The following is a 15,779-nucleotide window of genomic DNA, read 5'->3' as shown; positions in this document are numbered from 1 at the left end:
TTCTATCTGTGGGAATTGGTGACTCACATTGGTTGTTTGTGCGTGTGTGTGCTCATGTGCTTCCCAAGTGTGCGTGAGAATTCAAAACCATTCATCTCCAGGGGGCATACTGCCAGTGTGCCACATTAAAAATACCAGCCAAAGAATGCATTAGTGTAGGTGTACGGAGAAAAACAACAATTCTGCAATTCAATTTGGTGACTTTATCGGGCTCATCTCAGGCCTCGGAGCAGAGCGACATGAGAGGAGAAGGCTTGTGACCTGAAACTAGATCAAAGGAGACAATGAAGAAACTCATGCTGTCATAATTGCCCATGTCTTCTGTCCACACTCTCCCAAGTCCAGCAGCTGATTTCCTTGGCGTGCCTGGTCAAATGGGTCCTCCTGAGGCCTGTACAGTATGCCAGGGGGCCCCGAGGACACGGTTTGACTTTAATTAAACCCCTGCAAAGCTGAATGGAATAAAAACATCTTACATGAAGAGAACAAGTCAAAGATGCAGCACTTGCAGCCAACTATGAGTAGTCGTGTGTGTGTGTATAGATGGGGCGGTGGGGTTCTTTGTAACGTGTCACACCATCATATGAATCAGATAAGTGCATGTGATACCCACATGTGGTAAATGAATGTTATGAATTAGCTTTGGAGGGGGTAAAAATAATTGCCCTGTTTGGTTTGTGGATGGGACGGCTGCTTTCAAAGGCGGATGCGTGCGAAGAATTAGTGATTGTTTATGACTTACCCCATACATTTCCACTCAGTTGCAAAATCCTAGGATGAGGGGCAACATGATGACAAGGGGTCAAGTCAATACAAAGCATCCATACCACCTTAAAACCATTGTAGAAATCTGGGTGGTTTGTTGATGTGGCCTAATTGAGGTAGCCTACCTCATTTGCCACTTGTTTTCACTGTCTGTTTAAGTGCCATTACCGTTTATAATAACATGACCTCAACTGCAAAGGGAACAGGTAACAATGACACAGCCAGTTGCAGACAATCCTACATTTACCCAACATTGGCAAAGAGAGTGCTTAAAACACACACATACCCTGTTAAAATTTCAAGTCAGTAATTGTTCATCATTTCAATACAGCTTTCAAGTTACCTTAGATCACTTGATCAACAGCTTTCAAGGACATCTCCATTCTTTAAGTCTTAAACATCCCCATTAGTCCACAAACCTTTACAATATTTGATTAGATTGTATCCGCTTGCTTCATGTTGATGAGTCCAACTCCGACCGTAGTCTAAAGACATGATCACAGCAGGTAGGTTAAATGGTTTTTCAAAAGTGTATATTACCTCGCAGAAGATTGATTGTAGTAAGGTGTTGAGAGTCTTTTGGTGAGGATAAGATAGCCCTATTGTTTAACTTGTTACGAGTCCTAAGACAGGCGCCTTTGAATACAAATTAAACTCATGTGATGGCCTCAAATAGATGCCCGGCATCCGTGGCACTAAAAGAGAAAATTAAACATCAAATAAACTTTGCCTGCGAGGGGTGACTTGAAGCATTTTTCTCAAGCCAAACAGAAAAGGCGTTCTGTGTCTGGCAAACAATGGAGGCCTTTATGTGCATCTGTAAACACGGAGGGGTATCTTCAGAAGATGTGTCAAGATTCTTTTGTGGTTTTGCCAGGATGTTCCCGATTTAGAGGGCAGCGTTCCCTTGTGGCGGAGTATCTACATCAAAATAAAGTCTGCTAGCTGCAGCTCACAGCACCGTGAGGATGTTGTAGAACAGTCCCTCACTAAATGCTTTCGGACATGAATGAATAGGCCTACATGTGCGCATGAACGTTGATGACATGTAGGCCTAAATAAAAAAAAGTCCCGCCCCCTAGCTGCAATGTGAACTCAACTGACAAACGAATTTTAGAACTAGGAATCAATTATTCTGATGTCAAAACTAAATGCTCGAATTCCGTGATAGCAAGAGCACACCCTTGATAAATGGCAGGGGAGGTCATGTGAGGCAACGCATGAATTGACTCGTTTGGGACCATAGCAGACTGGTACACGCTCTAGGTATTCTAAAGACCAAAAGCAATGCTGTACACCTGCCAAATCTGTTTTTATAAACAAGGCTCAACTGTCATGGCTGCAAAATTAATTGCAGAGGATTTATACCACAACATTCAAATATCCGATATTTTATCCCCTTCGTTCGTTGTTTATTAAAACCACTAATAACCTTGAACTTCGGAATCGTACAGATGAGGTGACATTAGATGTAGTCCTCTACTTCCATCTACTGGCTAGTTGTGCAATTAGTCATTAGTCCCACTAGTCACTAGTGCATGTTCCAGCCTATCCTTTTCTGGGTATGAAGTCTCATTTATTTATTTACATTTATTGTATCTGAGTCATATCAAGAGCTAGACAAAAAGGACTAAGAGCCACTCACAAATCCACATTATATGTCTTTATTCAAACCACAGAAACGTCACAAAAATATCCCACCTGTAGATTTTCTTCTTGCCTTCTTCCCAATTCCCTCAACTGCTTTTTACTGTACATCTGCAAGAAAATATCTATGATGAATTCTATACACCCCCTTCCCATATATACAATAAATACAATATATACAAAGTTCAGCAAGGACTAGCAAGCTTGCTACTGTTTTGATGAAAGAAGGACTTTTGTCTTGACGGGGATCCACTGGCCATAAGGCTTTTTACTGCCCACGATGTCAACCCTGGAGGTTACCTTAACCTCTGCCATGCCCTGAGGTTTGCCATTCGTCGGCTTTGCAACAGTGTTCTGTGAAGATACAAAAATAATCATAAACATGCTTTCTTTCCTAGGAATATATACTCAGAATTTCACTCATTTCTTAATACTTGTGTGGATTTGTGACGTGACAAACTTGAAACAAAAATGCACACATGCACAACTGCTTTTGTTTCTGCCATTCACTCACATTGATGCTGAACGTGATGGGTTTTCTCTTTGGAGACATCTTGGGGCTTAATTCGCCATCCTCTGAGGCCATCTCTGTGATCTACCAGAAAGACAAAAGGAACAGACTTGTTTAACAAAGTGATCACAAACTCTTTTCAAACTTTCTTCATCATCCTCAGACTGATAGAGATGTGACCTTTTTTTTGTCTTTAGACAACAATCCATGCATATGACTATCTCAAGGTCATTAAGGCCACAATGTACAGGCATAATTGTGACTTAATATCTACGATCTGCAATGTTACAACGGATATCTGTCTGCACTGCTGCCAATGGGCAGTTGCCGAACTTTTGGACCAGTTAGTTCCAGTATATTTGAAGGGAAAAGGAAAAAATAACAGCACAAAAATAAAAATAAAAGATCCCTTTCTCTGATGATGCAGTTTCTGAACCCCAACTTGTGCCACAGCATGGGCACAAACTTATCTTTGGTACATGGAGAGGGGGAGGGGGTTGTTTCTTCTTCTGTTTTTAAGTTTTCAGCTCAGGGATAGTCACTACTGTGCAGTCCCAGCACCTGCACTTCTTCTGCAAGCTGGAGGATGGCTCTGCCAAATAACAACGCATCCGTTTCAACCAAGAGCAAACAAACAAACGTTTCTGTTATGCATGAAGAACAGATCCTGCTAGTACGTTACATGTAGTCAGATATGAGGCGTTGGCTACTTCTTTAATGTCTATGTTGAAACGAGCTAGTCTCCAATTTGAAAGGGTGGAGATCAATGCTATACAAAGATGTACACTTAACTATGGTGCGCTACTAATATGTACTGTACTTATTAAACAAGGTACACTACAGGCATCAACTGTTACTTGACCTTTAATGTGCAAGTGAGACTTAAGAATTAACCCTTTCCACAAACCCAGTGGCGTCACATGACTGCCCCCTCGCTCTCCTAAATCCGAGGGGTGCTGGAGAGCAGACCATGTTATCTGAAGAAATGAATAAAACAAAAAGGCAGAGCACATGAAGCTAAACCATGTTCCTACAGACAGTGATACGAAGGCTGTCAAGAGTTAACACACACTTACACAGGAAAGAATTAAGCATACTCTCGCTCTCTCTCTCACACACACACACCAAGCATGCTCTCACTCTCTCACACACACACACACACACACACACACACACACACACACACACATCAAGCATGCTCTCGCTCTGACACACAGACACACACATCAAGCATGCTCTCGCTCTCACACACACACACACACACACAAAACTTTATGCTTACTAAGGGGAGAAACCTCATTTACCTTCAACATTTTCTTTAAATGTCCATGACAGACTCGATGACTCAAATTACCCGAATAAGCCTTTGCTGTAATTAACACACAGCGTTTAGAGGACTATTTATAAAATCAGCCTGATCCAGGCCAGTCAGATGCCTGCAAATACACTTTCTTTATCAAAAGGAAATTGAAAAGTTATAGAAACGAGCCAGAGAAATGTGTCAGTTTAAAAAATGTTTCACAATTACAAAAATATAAATACATAAATAAAGAGACCCCTTCACTCTTAACAATCTTTTACTTATTGACTGGTGTGTGGGCATTCAGATAGCCATATTAGCAATGGTCAGTTTCAAATACTACACTACTTGCACATCTCCATTGTAGTAGCTCAAGTACAGTTACATTGTACAAGTGTAAAATAAGGTCTTCTGTAGCTCTATCCCTCAAACAGGACGCACAAAAGAATAAATGATCTGCTTCTGTTGACACCCACCTGTTCTAGACTCTGCTGGGGTTCTGGCTCTGGTCTCACCCATTTGCTTGGGACTGGACTGCTATGATCTGGTGAAAGGGCTGCTTTCTCTTCCGACTGGAGGGTCCTCTTCACACTTTCAGGCAACTGCAACCGGTCTGACCCCACAATCTTCACTGCATTTTCCGCAGCAATTCTCAGAAGCTCCCTTTTTTCTGTTAAAGGACAACCCAAGATTATCAATTTATCAGCTTGACAACTAACATTAAGGACACTAACAATAGAGGAAAATGTAACCCACTAGTGTCAGCAGTGTTGCAAACTGACAAATATAAAGTTCCTCTGTAAATAAAAGAACCATATACTAGAAGCAGGCGCAAAAAAAGCTCTTACCATCCTGACTGAGATGGACTGAGGACTGCTCGGGTGTCCGGGACTTGCTCCTGCGGCTGTAGTCAGAGGGCCTGCTACGGTATCGGCCAACGACGCCACGGTGCCTTCTGCTGTCGGGTGACCTGGAGCGAGAGCGGCTTCTGCGTGTGTGGTGGCGATCTGATGACGGGGAAGGGCTGTAGGAGCGGGAGCGTGCCCGGTAGCGGCGAGGTGGCGAGTGGCGATGACGGCGGCAACGGTGGCGTGACGATTGTCTGTGGCATCGTGGATGAGAGCGGGAACGAGATTGGGTGCTTGATGTAGAGGAACTGGAGGAAGATCTGGAGTGACGTCTCCTCCTATGAGATCTCTTCGTGCTTCTGGATGAGCGACGGTCACGGCTGGTACTGCGGCTGCTCCTGCTGCTGGAATGGGGACTAGAGGAGGGAGAGCCGGATGGATCTTGATCAAAGATCAACCTCAGCCCCTCACTGAGACGTGCTGTCTGAGTTTGCATGCTCTTGTCAGTGGTCTTCATATTTTTCTATGGAGAGCAGAAAAGACAACGATTTAGAAAAAAAAAAATGTTAAATACAACACTGACTAAGTGTATTATGCTATGACTTCGACTTTGCAGCGGTTTAAAACGAGACACAAATTGAATCAGCAGCTCAATTAGCACTAAACAATTTTTGCTCTCGGGGTCCCCCTACAGTTGAGTAGCGCAATAATAAACGAACTAAATATCCGTCTTTTGCAACAAAGTATGAACATAACTCGAATATAATATAGAGGGAATACAGCAGTCTGTAGAAAAAGATCTTAGAATTACAGTAACATAGCAGCTCTTTTCCGTTTCGATATCGGAGGGGGGTCGGTAATTGAGGTTATGTGCCATCAAAATAATTTTGGAAACGTTATGCTAAGGTAAAATAATAACAATAACAAACACACACACATTTTAAGTGTCGGGTAAACAGGCACAGTTCCGCACAAACCTAGACGTTAACGTTACACAAATGAGACCAGCCCGCCCCTCGAGGCTGTCCGAGTTTCATAAACACTGACATTACGCAACTCTGGAAATTTCCAGGGACGACTCGATGGTTCACGTAATCGCAACCGTAATCAGTAGTTCTAGCATTTCAAACACAGCTATCTTATAGATAATCGTAAAACCCCGCAGTCTCACGACGGGTTAACGTTAACATAACATTCCGAAAAATCTCTATAGTTAGCAGCACTAACTTAGCATTCTACACTATCCAGGCCATCTGCTAACGTTAAGTTAATGTTAGCGTCAGCACTCACAAAGGGCAGCTAAGACAACTTAGCTAACGTTTAGGTTAGCCGCAGACATTTCTAGCAACATTTTAAAGTGAAAAGTTAAGGGATATTTCACACCCCATGCCACTCTTATTTGACACCAATAATATCGAAATTTTGGTCAGTTTAAAGTTAGTTATCAAACTAGCTAGCAATAAGGAACTTACCAGCGATAGTTTCACGTTGACGTCGTCAGATTTAGCTGCTAAGCTCGCTTAAAGCCACGCTGTTCGGTCTGTTTAACTGGATTAACGTTAAGTAAATAAAGAAACCTTTGATTTGAAGTTCAAATACGTTTACAAGGGAAACTTACTGATGGATTCGTTTAAGTTTTTCTGAGATCACATTTACAATAATTCGCAACAAAATAATAACGGACTTCCACTAGGCCTTCCGACTGTCTCCAATGGCGACTACGGTATGCGCACGAGTCACGATGACCAGAGGCAAATAATATGTTGTGACGTCATGTTCGCGTTTCACCAGTGTGGTTTACACACTTTTCCTCACAAATATCTTGTGTTTCACAATATGGCGATTCAAAGCAGTTGGTGAAGAACAAGCATATACACTAGTTGGATACTAAAGTTAATGACTAAAGGTAGGATATATTTAAACAAAGAAAACATGATAACCAACCAGATCAGATCAGCAAACATCGCGAGAACTGTTATCTACTAGAAATCACTTTGGCTGGCTCTTAGGCTACTAGAACTACTTCCTTCCACAAAAATCATTACTTCACTTGAGGGAAAACGATCGAGAACGACAGACTAGAGACTAAACTATATATTCAAAATATTTTATGTTAAAGTACCTGCATGATGGACGTTCTTGACGTGTTACCCTCGAATTTCGGCCTTGTGATCTTCACGTACCTGTACAGTTGGATAATGCTATGTTATCTTGGAGTTCAGGTTGGGTCTGCAAGGAAGAAATATGACGTGAAGGTAGGCTCCGCATTTGATTTTGTTTGCATGTATGGCATGTAACCATGGGTAAGACTACTCTGTACACTAGCATAGATGGACCTTCCTGTCTGTATGCCAGTCAATGGTGAAACTAACTGTTTATAAGTTCAATAAGTGAAAGTTGAATTTTGTAAATGAATTGGATAGAATACTCTACTCTACTATATACTCTTTTGATCCCGTGAGGGAAATTTGGTCTCTGCATTTATCCCAATCCGTGAATTAGTGAAACACACTCAGCACACAGTGAACACATAGTGAGGTGAAGCACACACTAATCCCGGCACAGTGAGCTGCCTGCAACAACAGCGGCGCTCGGGGAGCAGTGAAGGGTTAGGTGCCTTGCGGTTTGAACCCCGATCAGTAGGCACTACTGATCGGGGTTCAAACCGCCAACCCTCCGGTTACAAGTCCAAAGCGCTAACCAGTAGGCCACGACTGCCCTAAAAAAAGGGAGGAGTGTGTGTGCTCCTTTGGGCCTTCCAGTGGTGTGAGTGGCTGCCCAGGGCCAAAGCCACTCTGACTGGACAGAGGGAGGAGTGTGTGTGCTCCTTTGGACCTTAGAGTGGTGTGAATGGCGAGCCAGGGCCAAAGCCACTCTGACTGGGGAGAGGAAGGAGTGTCTGGGTGGAGAATACTGAGAAAAGTACAGTGTCCATGCACTCTTGAATATAAAAATTACTAACTGGAGCTAGAGGCCATAAGTCCACTTGTTTTAAAAAGTTAACTTTGGCCTCTTTGCTTATGAGCACATGGTGAGATAAGGGAATAGTGGAGCAGATAAGCAGATATATAAAAGGTTTTGTGCATTTTATGACGAAAGCATGACATTTTGTCTGTGAACTTCCTTTTCAGACGTGGAACCACCTCAGATTTGGCCTCTCGGACCAGGCAGACTAAAAAAAAAAGGCCCTAATTTTCAGGAGTAGGCCATAAAATATTTCTGCAAGTCATTCTAAAATTGTACCAGAGAGGGTTAAAGCGGTTGTTGAAGGAGAGAAATTGGACTATTTCATGGAAAATATAAATTTCAAAAAAGTTGAAGAACTCCAGTGATATCCAAATTCCTTGCTGCAGACATTGCAGAGGACTTTATTTTAATCAGCACTTTATTTTTATCAACACCATCATTTACATTAAAAGTAAATGTTCCAATCAATGATCTAGGCAGCACATTTTCTTCTCTCTCCTTTATTTTACAGTCTAATGGTTACTGACTAGAACGGCTCTGGGTCAAAGGTCATACGGAATCAATTTTTTCTCACATTAAATAATCGAAATTAATCAGATATTCTGACAGCCCTATATATTAATTAATATTATTATGTTAGTTTCTTTACATTTATTACTAATACTTTATTGTTACTTTTATACTCTTTATTAATATTTTACACAGGAGAGATGTTAAATTCCTCGTGCTAGGGATTTCACACACTGGCCAACCTACTAGCCTATTTACTGTCAAAACCAAAATCAAAAGTTGTCCGAATGTCCGTTATGGATGTTTATACCTGGTTGCTATGGTTACATTTACACCTGGAATGGCCAGACTGGTGTTCCAGGAAGAATATGTCTGAGGCCAAAATAAGCTTTTCTATTGGAATAAAACGGCATATTTGTAAACATGTACATTATTGTAATGAAGAATAAAGGGGTAAAATGAAATAATGATGTCATTGACCCACAAAGGTCAGGTACAAAATGGCTCCACGTCTGAAATTAAACGTTAGAGTGTTTAGATTATATGTGGAAACTTTTATGCTTTAGTCATAAAATGCACAGTTGTTCTGCTTATCAGTCTAGATGGTTTAAGGTAGACTAGGCCTATTTGGTTTGCTGCATGGTTATGTTGTGCCACTGTACCCTTGGATCTCTTCCTTTCCAGTATCCAGCAATGTACAGTGACAAGGACCAGGTGTTTAACTGCATTCAGAGAGCACATCAAAATACCCTGGAGGTGTATCCTCAGTGGCTCGTCTTTCAGACTATTGCATCGTTGGTCTATCCTGTAAGTTTTATCAAAGGTTAAGAAATGTTTCATCACAATTATTAAGATTTCAGATAATATGCCTTAATGTGTAATAGGCTACATACACTCATACAGACGTTCCCAATGTGCCTTCTCTTCCTTGCTGACTAGGTTGCTGCCTCTGTGTTGGGTGCCATCTGGGTGACCAGTAGGTTCTCATATGCCTGGGGCTACTACACTGGAGGTAAGGTCTTCTATTACTGGTAACTAATTTACCTGTTTTTGTCTTTTATATGTGCATCTGAACATGTAATAGCCATGAGAGAAGCTTTAAGGTGTAACAGTGTCTAAAATTGTATTGCAACCTAATTAATTGTACAAAGGGGAACCTGTTCCAATTCAGTTTGCAGTTGAATGTGTATTGCCCTTATAAAGTATGTTCAGAATAGTTGAGTTACATGTATGTTTTTTGGTTAGTCATGGATGTACTTTTACTATTCAGATCCTGCAAAGAGGATGCGTGGTGTTTATGGCTACATTGGATACCTTGGAGTCATCATTCTTTCAATTTCTGTTGCTTTGCAACTACTTAAAGTGTTCTGATAAGTAAGGCAAATATTTGTTATTGTCATGGCGCACAGCTAGGTGAAAACAATCATGTTCCTCCATTACATATTGCTGTAGATTTGATCTGTTTGTGATGTGTTCTCTGAAATTGATCTGTCTGCATAATGCACTGCTTTTAGTAAATTATTCAAAAGGACCACTATTGCTTTTTATTACTTCTAGTAATGACTTCAGAAGATAATTTTAGCTTTGTACATCATAAATTGTATTTGATGATGTATTGCATCAGTAACACTTACCAAGGCATGACTATTTTGCATATCTTTGTCTTTTGACAACTGGAAACATGTACAATTAAACATCAATTAACAAAAACATCTATTTAGAAACAACTTCATATTAAATAGTTTACTCAATACCAGCCTTTGGGGTAGAAAGAGTAGTCTTTCTGCAATGCTTTAGCTTTATTCAGGTGATCATGTGACATAACCCAGAATGTCTTTAAAAGTTACTTGTTTGTTGGTTTTCTGTCATATGCCATCATGTAATGTCTGAAAATTAAAGTATGCCATTGAACTGTAACTTAGTTATTTGATAACAAATGACAAACCTATTCTAACTTCATCCAAGGGCTTGTGTTTTAACAATAAAGTATTTTACAATGTATTGTCAATGTTGTTGCTGATATATAATATATTATATATGATATACTAATTTACTATCATTCTAGTGTGTACAGTCAACTCTTATCTCTGTCCTGCAATAAAGTTCGTAGCTTAGCCATCAAAGCAGAGTTAATCAGGCTAAATGCTTGTGATCAACAATGTCATCTGACCCACTCTCTGACTTGACTTGACTCTCACATGACTCATAAACCAGTATATCCTGTTACTTTTTGATAGGGAAAATACACAACATGCCTATTAAGAATTTACGAATAGGACATTTTTATAACGACAGATGAACCATTAATATTATCATGTCTAGCCTAAAGCATTGTAATATGGTTAATGCCTCCCGCAGTGCCAGAAGCTGCGCAAGTCCTCACAAGTCCTCTGATGTAAATATGGTTTAGAGACAGTAATTGATCATGCGCATGCGCTTGAGACAAGTCAGTCGGTCGGAAACAAGGAGGAAACTGGACCGAAGACGTCTGAATTGGTAATATTCCGTTGATGTACATCACAAATACATTCGTGGTTACATGCGTTGTTGATAAAAAACAAAACAAATCACACATATACTTTATTTGAATCATGGTAGGTTTTTAGAGTAGCGAATAAACGGGCGTTTCTGCAACGACACAAGCTAGGTTAGCCAGGATAACATTAACGTTAGCTTTCAAGAGCTGGCAGCTGACTACTACTGCTAGCTAGGTAGCTTGTTGGAGGAGTAGAGGCTTTTATTCCCTGGACAGAATTTGTAGCTTATCGAAAAGCCGTATTTTGTCTATCAACTATACACATAACTTGTTACATTATTGTCCAAGCTGTCTCACGAAAAGAGCTTGTGTTATCGCGTATCCACCAACAGCTGAAGTGAACGTTAATGTTAATCCTTTGTGTGTAACATCTCATTTAAGAACCCATCGACACTGCGCAGCATTGAGGACACTAATACGAAGGTCGAACAATTCAAATCGTTTTGTGAATAGGTTTTTAGCACTCTGGTCCACTGATACGTTTTTCTTCAAATAACACATTTGATTCTTGGTCTGCAATCTAGAGCGTTTGGTTTTAGTTATAAGTTCCTTGGCATTGTTGTGTTGTAGCTTGCGCCTCGGTGGCCTACATTTCCCAATCATCCACGCAGAGATCTATCGATTTTTTTCATGTAACTTTAAGCTAATTGTTAAGATGTTTTGATAGATTTCGGGAATAGGATGGTCCTGTTCTCAACTCTATTTCGGGCGACGTAACCTGTATAAGCGCCTTAAAAATTTACTTCTGTGTAAATAACATGTCTGTTTACTTCTGTTTCTCAGGTGGTGAATCATGTCAGGTTTTCTGGATGGAATCAGATGTGGCGACTGTGAATGCAATGTGGATTGGGGCGAGAAGAGAAACACAATAGCTTCGATAGCTGCTGGGGTTCTTGTAGGTTCCTCCAGTTTAACCCTTAATTATTTGTAGCTCTATGCATAGAGCTGTTTTTGATAATGTACCCTTTTACACCCTACTGAAAAAAAAACAGCCTGACCAGCTTAACTTGGTTTGCTGGTTGACCAGCTTGTTAACCAGCTTGTTTGACTACCCTATGATGGTTGACCTGCTAGACCAGCGAAAACATACCTTCAGCTGATTTACCCAGCCTACGATGGTAGTTCAGCTGGTTTTGCTTGTCGTACCACCTCAAGCTGATCATTTTAGCTGGTGTTGCTGGTCTACACTGCTGGTTTAACTGGCCATACCAGCTTATGTTGGTCATTCTAGCAAGCCAACGTGATCATCTTACACAAGAATGTCAAGCTTAAGGCTATTCACCAACATGACTATCTTGTACCAGCTGTATCCTACACGACAGGCTGGTCACACCAGCATGACCAGCTTCCTCAGATGGTCACGCCAGAATATCCAGCTGGTGGCCCCACCAGCTACACCAGCAAGAGCTGGAAGAAAACCAGCAAAGACCAACTAACCAACATAAGCTGGTTTCTAGCTGTTTTTTTTTTCAGCAGGGCAGTTTGAATCTGAATGTCTTAGTTTTTTTTTCTGTTTTAGTTAATCAATTGTGTCTTTATGTCTAAGTTTTTCACAGGATGGTGGATTATCATTGATGCAGCTGTAAAGTATCCAATAGAAGAGGACTTTCACCATGCTTACCACACATGTGGAGTCATAGCCACTGTGGCTTTTTTAATGTAAGCCATTGCAGTAGCTCACAATAGAATGAGACTGTGACAAACAAAGTCCATTTGCAATGATGATGTTCTTTTTGCAGGATCAATGCTGTCTCCAATGGACAGGTGAGGGGAGACAGCTACAGTGAAGGATGTCTGGGACAGACAGGTATGTGGCAGTTGAAATGCTTTCCCACAGTATTAGTGATCTTGTGTTAGTTTCAAACACAACATGGATCGTGAAGCTGAACTGTTACTTTTTCACTAGTGTTTTATCCCAAAGTAATAATCCTTGAAGACCTCATTGCACTAATCTCTTGCTTAATTGAATTTCAAAGAGGGCCAGTCCCAGTTTGTGGTAGATTTAATGTGGCCCTTATCTACCAGTAGTTCACTTTTATACTGATACAAATGAGCAGATTAGTCTTTCAAATAATTCATAGAATCACCCCGGTTAAAGGAATCAGTATTCAGTTGGTATGCTTAAAATGCCATGTAATTCATTTTTATGCTTTGCTATATTTGGTAACAATTGCTAATAACAAGTGATTGCTAACAAATGGTAGACTCTTGGTCCTATGACTTATTATAACTGAAAGACGGCCAACCAGGGTGTGACACAATTCCCAGTTACCACTTACGAGAGAAATGGAATGCAGCATATGTTTTGCTTGTGTGTTTATTCTATGAATGGTTGTTATGTAGGCCAAGGACCTCACGTAAAGGCGAAATCTGCTGATTTTTCACATAGATCTCCGTTTTTCGAGGTCACAAAGTACTGTCGATATGAAAAACGGTTTTACCTAGCCCGAGTTTCTGCTAACCTGACTCTCGCCAGATTAATTTCGTTCCGCCTAGCTCCACTCACATCCATCTGGGATTGCTTCCGTTGAGAGTGATTTTGGCACCAGATTTTATGGTAGAGCCAATCAGGACACAGGGCGGGAGTTTCATAGATGTGACATAGCGTAGAGGCGACTGTGAGACTTCTCAGCGTCACGGGTTGGCTTCGATGTGAGTGGTTGAAGTAGCACGTCAATAGATGACGGACAAGTGACTTATCCAATCATATGCAAGGATTTTTGATGAGGCCCAGCCTTCTGAAACACCTCTCCAATGGATCGATCCCAGATGGATGAGTGGAGCTAGGCGGAACGAAATTCATCTGGCGAGAGTCAGGTTAAGTTTCTGCAGCCAACAGCTAAAATAGCCAGGCAGCTACAGCGCTACACTTTGGGGGCATGAACATGGGGGCTCATGAACATGCCCCCAGAGTGTAGTACCGTAGCTGCCTGGAAGCTCCAACTGTTGGCTGCAACAACTCGAGCTAGATAATAATGATTGTTTTGGGGGGGGGGGGGGGTTCCATACCAACAGTACTCTCGGTGACCTAAAAAAACGGTGATATATATGAAAAATCACCAGATTTCTTCTTTAATATTTATATGTTTACACCACTAAATCCAATCTATGTAATTCCACTGAATGACTTGTTGTAGGTGCCAGGGTGTGGCTTTTCATCGGCTTCATGCTGGCATTTGGATCCCTCATCGCTTCCATGTGGATCTTGTTCGGAGGATTTGTTGTCCCCCGTAAGTACTTTAACTGTTGGCCTAGTCCTTTTCATTGCATGTTGAATAGTTTTCTTATAGAAGCCCATTTCCACCGCTTGGGTTATCTCAAAATGTTTAGTATCTTAGAAACAGGCTTTACTTTCTTATGTGAAAATCACATATGAATCTATATGTTTTTGTTTATATCCTGCAGAGAAACCCATTGTGTACCCTGGAATTGCAGTTTTTTTCCAAAATGCTTTCATTTTCTTTGGGTAAGTGTTTGGTTGTCTAGTGTGTATTTGTGGGTGTAATTGAACCTTAGCACCTGAGATGTAATGAAAGCTTGATTTTGATGTCTGTTTGCACCAATGTCTTCTGTTCTATTTCAGTGGCCTGGTGTTTAAGTTTGGACGCACTGAAGACTTGTGGCAGTGATGAGCTGTCTTTACTCAGCAGAACTGTTACACACACCTGCTTCTGCTGGCCTCCTGCCCTTTGATTCAGCCTGACCCCTGGTGTGATGAGACCAGTCAGACTAAAAATTGCAAAATGGACCCCAAAGCTTGGCCACCCATGGAGAACATTAGCTTGTTGCAGTGTCAAACCTGTCTGATCTCGTCACGACTGTGGTTATAAAAGAAACATGAAAAGAATGGAGGCCACAGCCATTTTTGATAAGAAACTTGGGTTGCTGTGTCTATGTTGCATACCGTGGTGTGGTATTCCATTTTTGCTTGGCACAGTCTTCAGCTGTAGCAATACTTAACCAGAACAATATCCTAATAAGAACAGTGGTTTGAGGTTAAAAAGTTAAAAACAGTCATATATCAATAAACAGGAGGTGCCCAGAGTTATGATGCTAACTAGTACATAATCTCCTTTGTTTTTTATATATATATATATATATATATATATGTATATAAATACATATATTACATATGTTTTCAAATACACCGGTAAATAAAGATTAGTATGAGTTTTATGGTTGTGCCACCTAATACTTCAAAGGGAATGTTTCCAAAATCGTTAAAGCTGGAAATTCTGTTCATGGTGTGAGTGAGTATGTTACAGAATGTGTCCCTCTGTGCAAGAAAACATGTGAAATGTACCCTTTGCTAAAATTGTTTGTGCTCTTGCAGTCCTCTACTCTATATCTGTCCATATCAGCAAATACAGACTATATTCTGTAGCTTTCACTTAAGTATACATTATTTATAGAAATGGTATGTGGTGGCTTTAGCAAAAACATTTGCATTATGTAAAAAGCACAATTTGATATCTGAGGTCCACGTTTTGAGGGAAAATCAACTAATCTTGTGTTAAGCGTTTGATTGGTCTACATCTGATGTTGGGGAAAAGGAACATGCACTCCTTTGTTTTAGTTTCCATTCTCTAAGATGCCATAATAATGGCTCTTTACATGTCTTACCTTGCAAAACAATAAAAAGCTGATTTGTTATTAAACATTGTAAGATGGTCTTCCTATGTATATTTTAGAATG

General features: G+C 40.7%; 3 protein-coding genes and 1 long non-coding RNA gene across 11 annotated transcripts; 2 read left to right on the top strand and 2 right to left on the bottom strand.

Moving 5' to 3' along the window:
- Window positions 1-15: 15 nt before the first annotated feature.
- LOC121692731 lies at window positions 16-926 on the bottom strand. Its single transcript, XR_006025329.1, has 3 exons — window positions 891-926; window positions 743-771; window positions 16-452 (listed from the first exon to the last, which is right to left on the bottom strand). It is a non-coding gene; the product is annotated as an uncharacterized LOC121692731 (long non-coding RNA).
- A 1,487-nt stretch (window positions 927-2,413) lies between these two features.
- rsrp1 (arginine/serine-rich protein 1) lies at window positions 2,414-6,829 on the bottom strand. 7 transcript variants are annotated; one of them, XR_006025328.1, is made up of 6 exons: window positions 6,544-6,815; window positions 5,072-5,594; window positions 4,228-4,893; window positions 3,831-3,900; window positions 2,927-3,515; window positions 2,414-2,766 (listed from the first exon to the last, which is right to left on the bottom strand). XR_006025328.1 is itself a non-coding variant. In XM_042071574.1 (5 exons), exons 2-5 carry the CDS (start codon window positions 5,586-5,588, stop codon window positions 2,620-2,622), a joined length of 939 nt encoding a protein of 312 aa, XP_041927508.1. In that variant the 5' UTR covers window positions 5,589-5,594; window positions 6,690-6,829; the 3' UTR covers window positions 2,414-2,619. The 7 variants fall into 7 exon arrangements, 2 of the variants coding, with proteins under 2 accessions (XP_041927508.1, XP_041927507.1); XR_006025327.1 differs by having other exon boundaries at window positions 2,927-3,900; window positions 4,228-4,292; window positions 4,700-4,893; window positions 6,544-6,814; XR_006025325.1 differs by having other exon boundaries at window positions 4,700-4,893; window positions 6,544-6,812.
- A 177-nt stretch (window positions 6,830-7,006) lies between these two features.
- mgst3b (microsomal glutathione S-transferase 3b) lies at window positions 7,007-10,556 on the top strand. Its single transcript, XM_042071579.1, has 4 exons — window positions 7,007-7,326; window positions 9,233-9,355; window positions 9,488-9,560; window positions 9,819-10,556. The coding sequence occupies exons 1-4, from the start codon at window positions 7,198-7,200 to the stop codon at window positions 9,917-9,919; spliced, it is 426 nt and encodes a 141-aa protein (XP_041927513.1). The 5' UTR covers window positions 7,007-7,197; the 3' UTR covers window positions 9,920-10,556.
- Window positions 10,557-10,949: 393 nt separating this feature from the next.
- Window positions 10,950-15,742, top strand: tmem50a (transmembrane protein 50A). 2 transcript variants are annotated; one of them, XM_042071577.1, is made up of 7 exons: window positions 10,950-11,044; window positions 11,868-11,979; window positions 12,631-12,743; window positions 12,824-12,891; window positions 14,222-14,314; window positions 14,490-14,550; window positions 14,668-15,742. In XM_042071577.1, exons 2-7 carry the CDS (start codon window positions 11,878-11,880, stop codon window positions 14,711-14,713), a joined length of 483 nt encoding a protein of 160 aa, XP_041927511.1. In that variant the 5' UTR covers window positions 10,950-11,044; window positions 11,868-11,877; the 3' UTR covers window positions 14,714-15,742. The 2 variants fall into 2 exon arrangements, with proteins under 2 accessions (XP_041927511.1, XP_041927512.1); XM_042071578.1 differs by lacking the exon at window positions 10,950-11,044 and adding an exon at window positions 11,487-11,507.
- The last annotated feature ends 37 nt before the right edge of the window (window positions 15,743-15,779 follow it).

This window comes from Alosa sapidissima, chromosome 19, assembly GCF_018492685.1.
Source record: "Alosa sapidissima isolate fAloSap1 chromosome 19, fAloSap1.pri, whole genome shotgun sequence".
Classification (NCBI taxonomy): Eukaryota; Metazoa; Chordata; class Actinopteri; order Clupeiformes; family Clupeidae; genus Alosa; species Alosa sapidissima.
The sequence above is the reverse complement of the archived record's forward strand: the minus strand, read 5'-3'. Positions and strand labels throughout refer to the sequence as shown.

Bases quoted from the DNA above. Each gene is read 5' to 3' on its own strand.
- mgst3b (XM_042071579.1), top strand. From the start codon at position 7,198: ATGATGGACGTTCTTGACGTGTTACCCTCGAATTTCGGCCTTGTGATC. The intron at 7,327-9,232 runs GTAGGCTCCGCA...CTTCCTTTCCAG, and splicing joins GGAAGAAATATGACGTGAAG to TATCCAGCAATGTACAGTGA. The intron at 9,356-9,487 runs GTAAGTTTTATC...CTTGCTGACTAG, and splicing joins TTGCATCGTTGGTCTATCCT to GTTGCTGCCTCTGTGTTGGG.
- rsrp1 (XM_042071574.1), bottom strand. From the start codon at position 5,588: ATGAAGACCACTGACAAGAGCATGCAAACTCAGACAGCACGTCTCAGT. The intron at 4,894-5,071 runs GTAAGAGCTTTT...GTCCTTTAACAG, and splicing joins AGTCCATCTCAGTCAGGATG to AAAAAAGGGAGCTTCTGAGA. The intron at 3,008-4,699 runs GTGGGTGTCAAC...TCTTTCTGGTAG, and splicing joins CCCAGCAGAGTCTAGAACAG to ATCACAGAGATGGCCTCAGA.
- tmem50a (XM_042071577.1), top strand. From the start codon at position 11,878: ATGTCAGGTTTTCTGGATGGAATCAGATGTGGCGACTGTGAATGCAAT. The intron at 12,892-14,221 runs GTATGTGGCAGT...GACTTGTTGTAG, and splicing joins AGGATGTCTGGGACAGACAG to GTGCCAGGGTGTGGCTTTTC. The intron at 14,315-14,489 runs GTAAGTACTTTA...TATATCCTGCAG, and splicing joins CGGAGGATTTGTTGTCCCCC to AGAAACCCATTGTGTACCCT.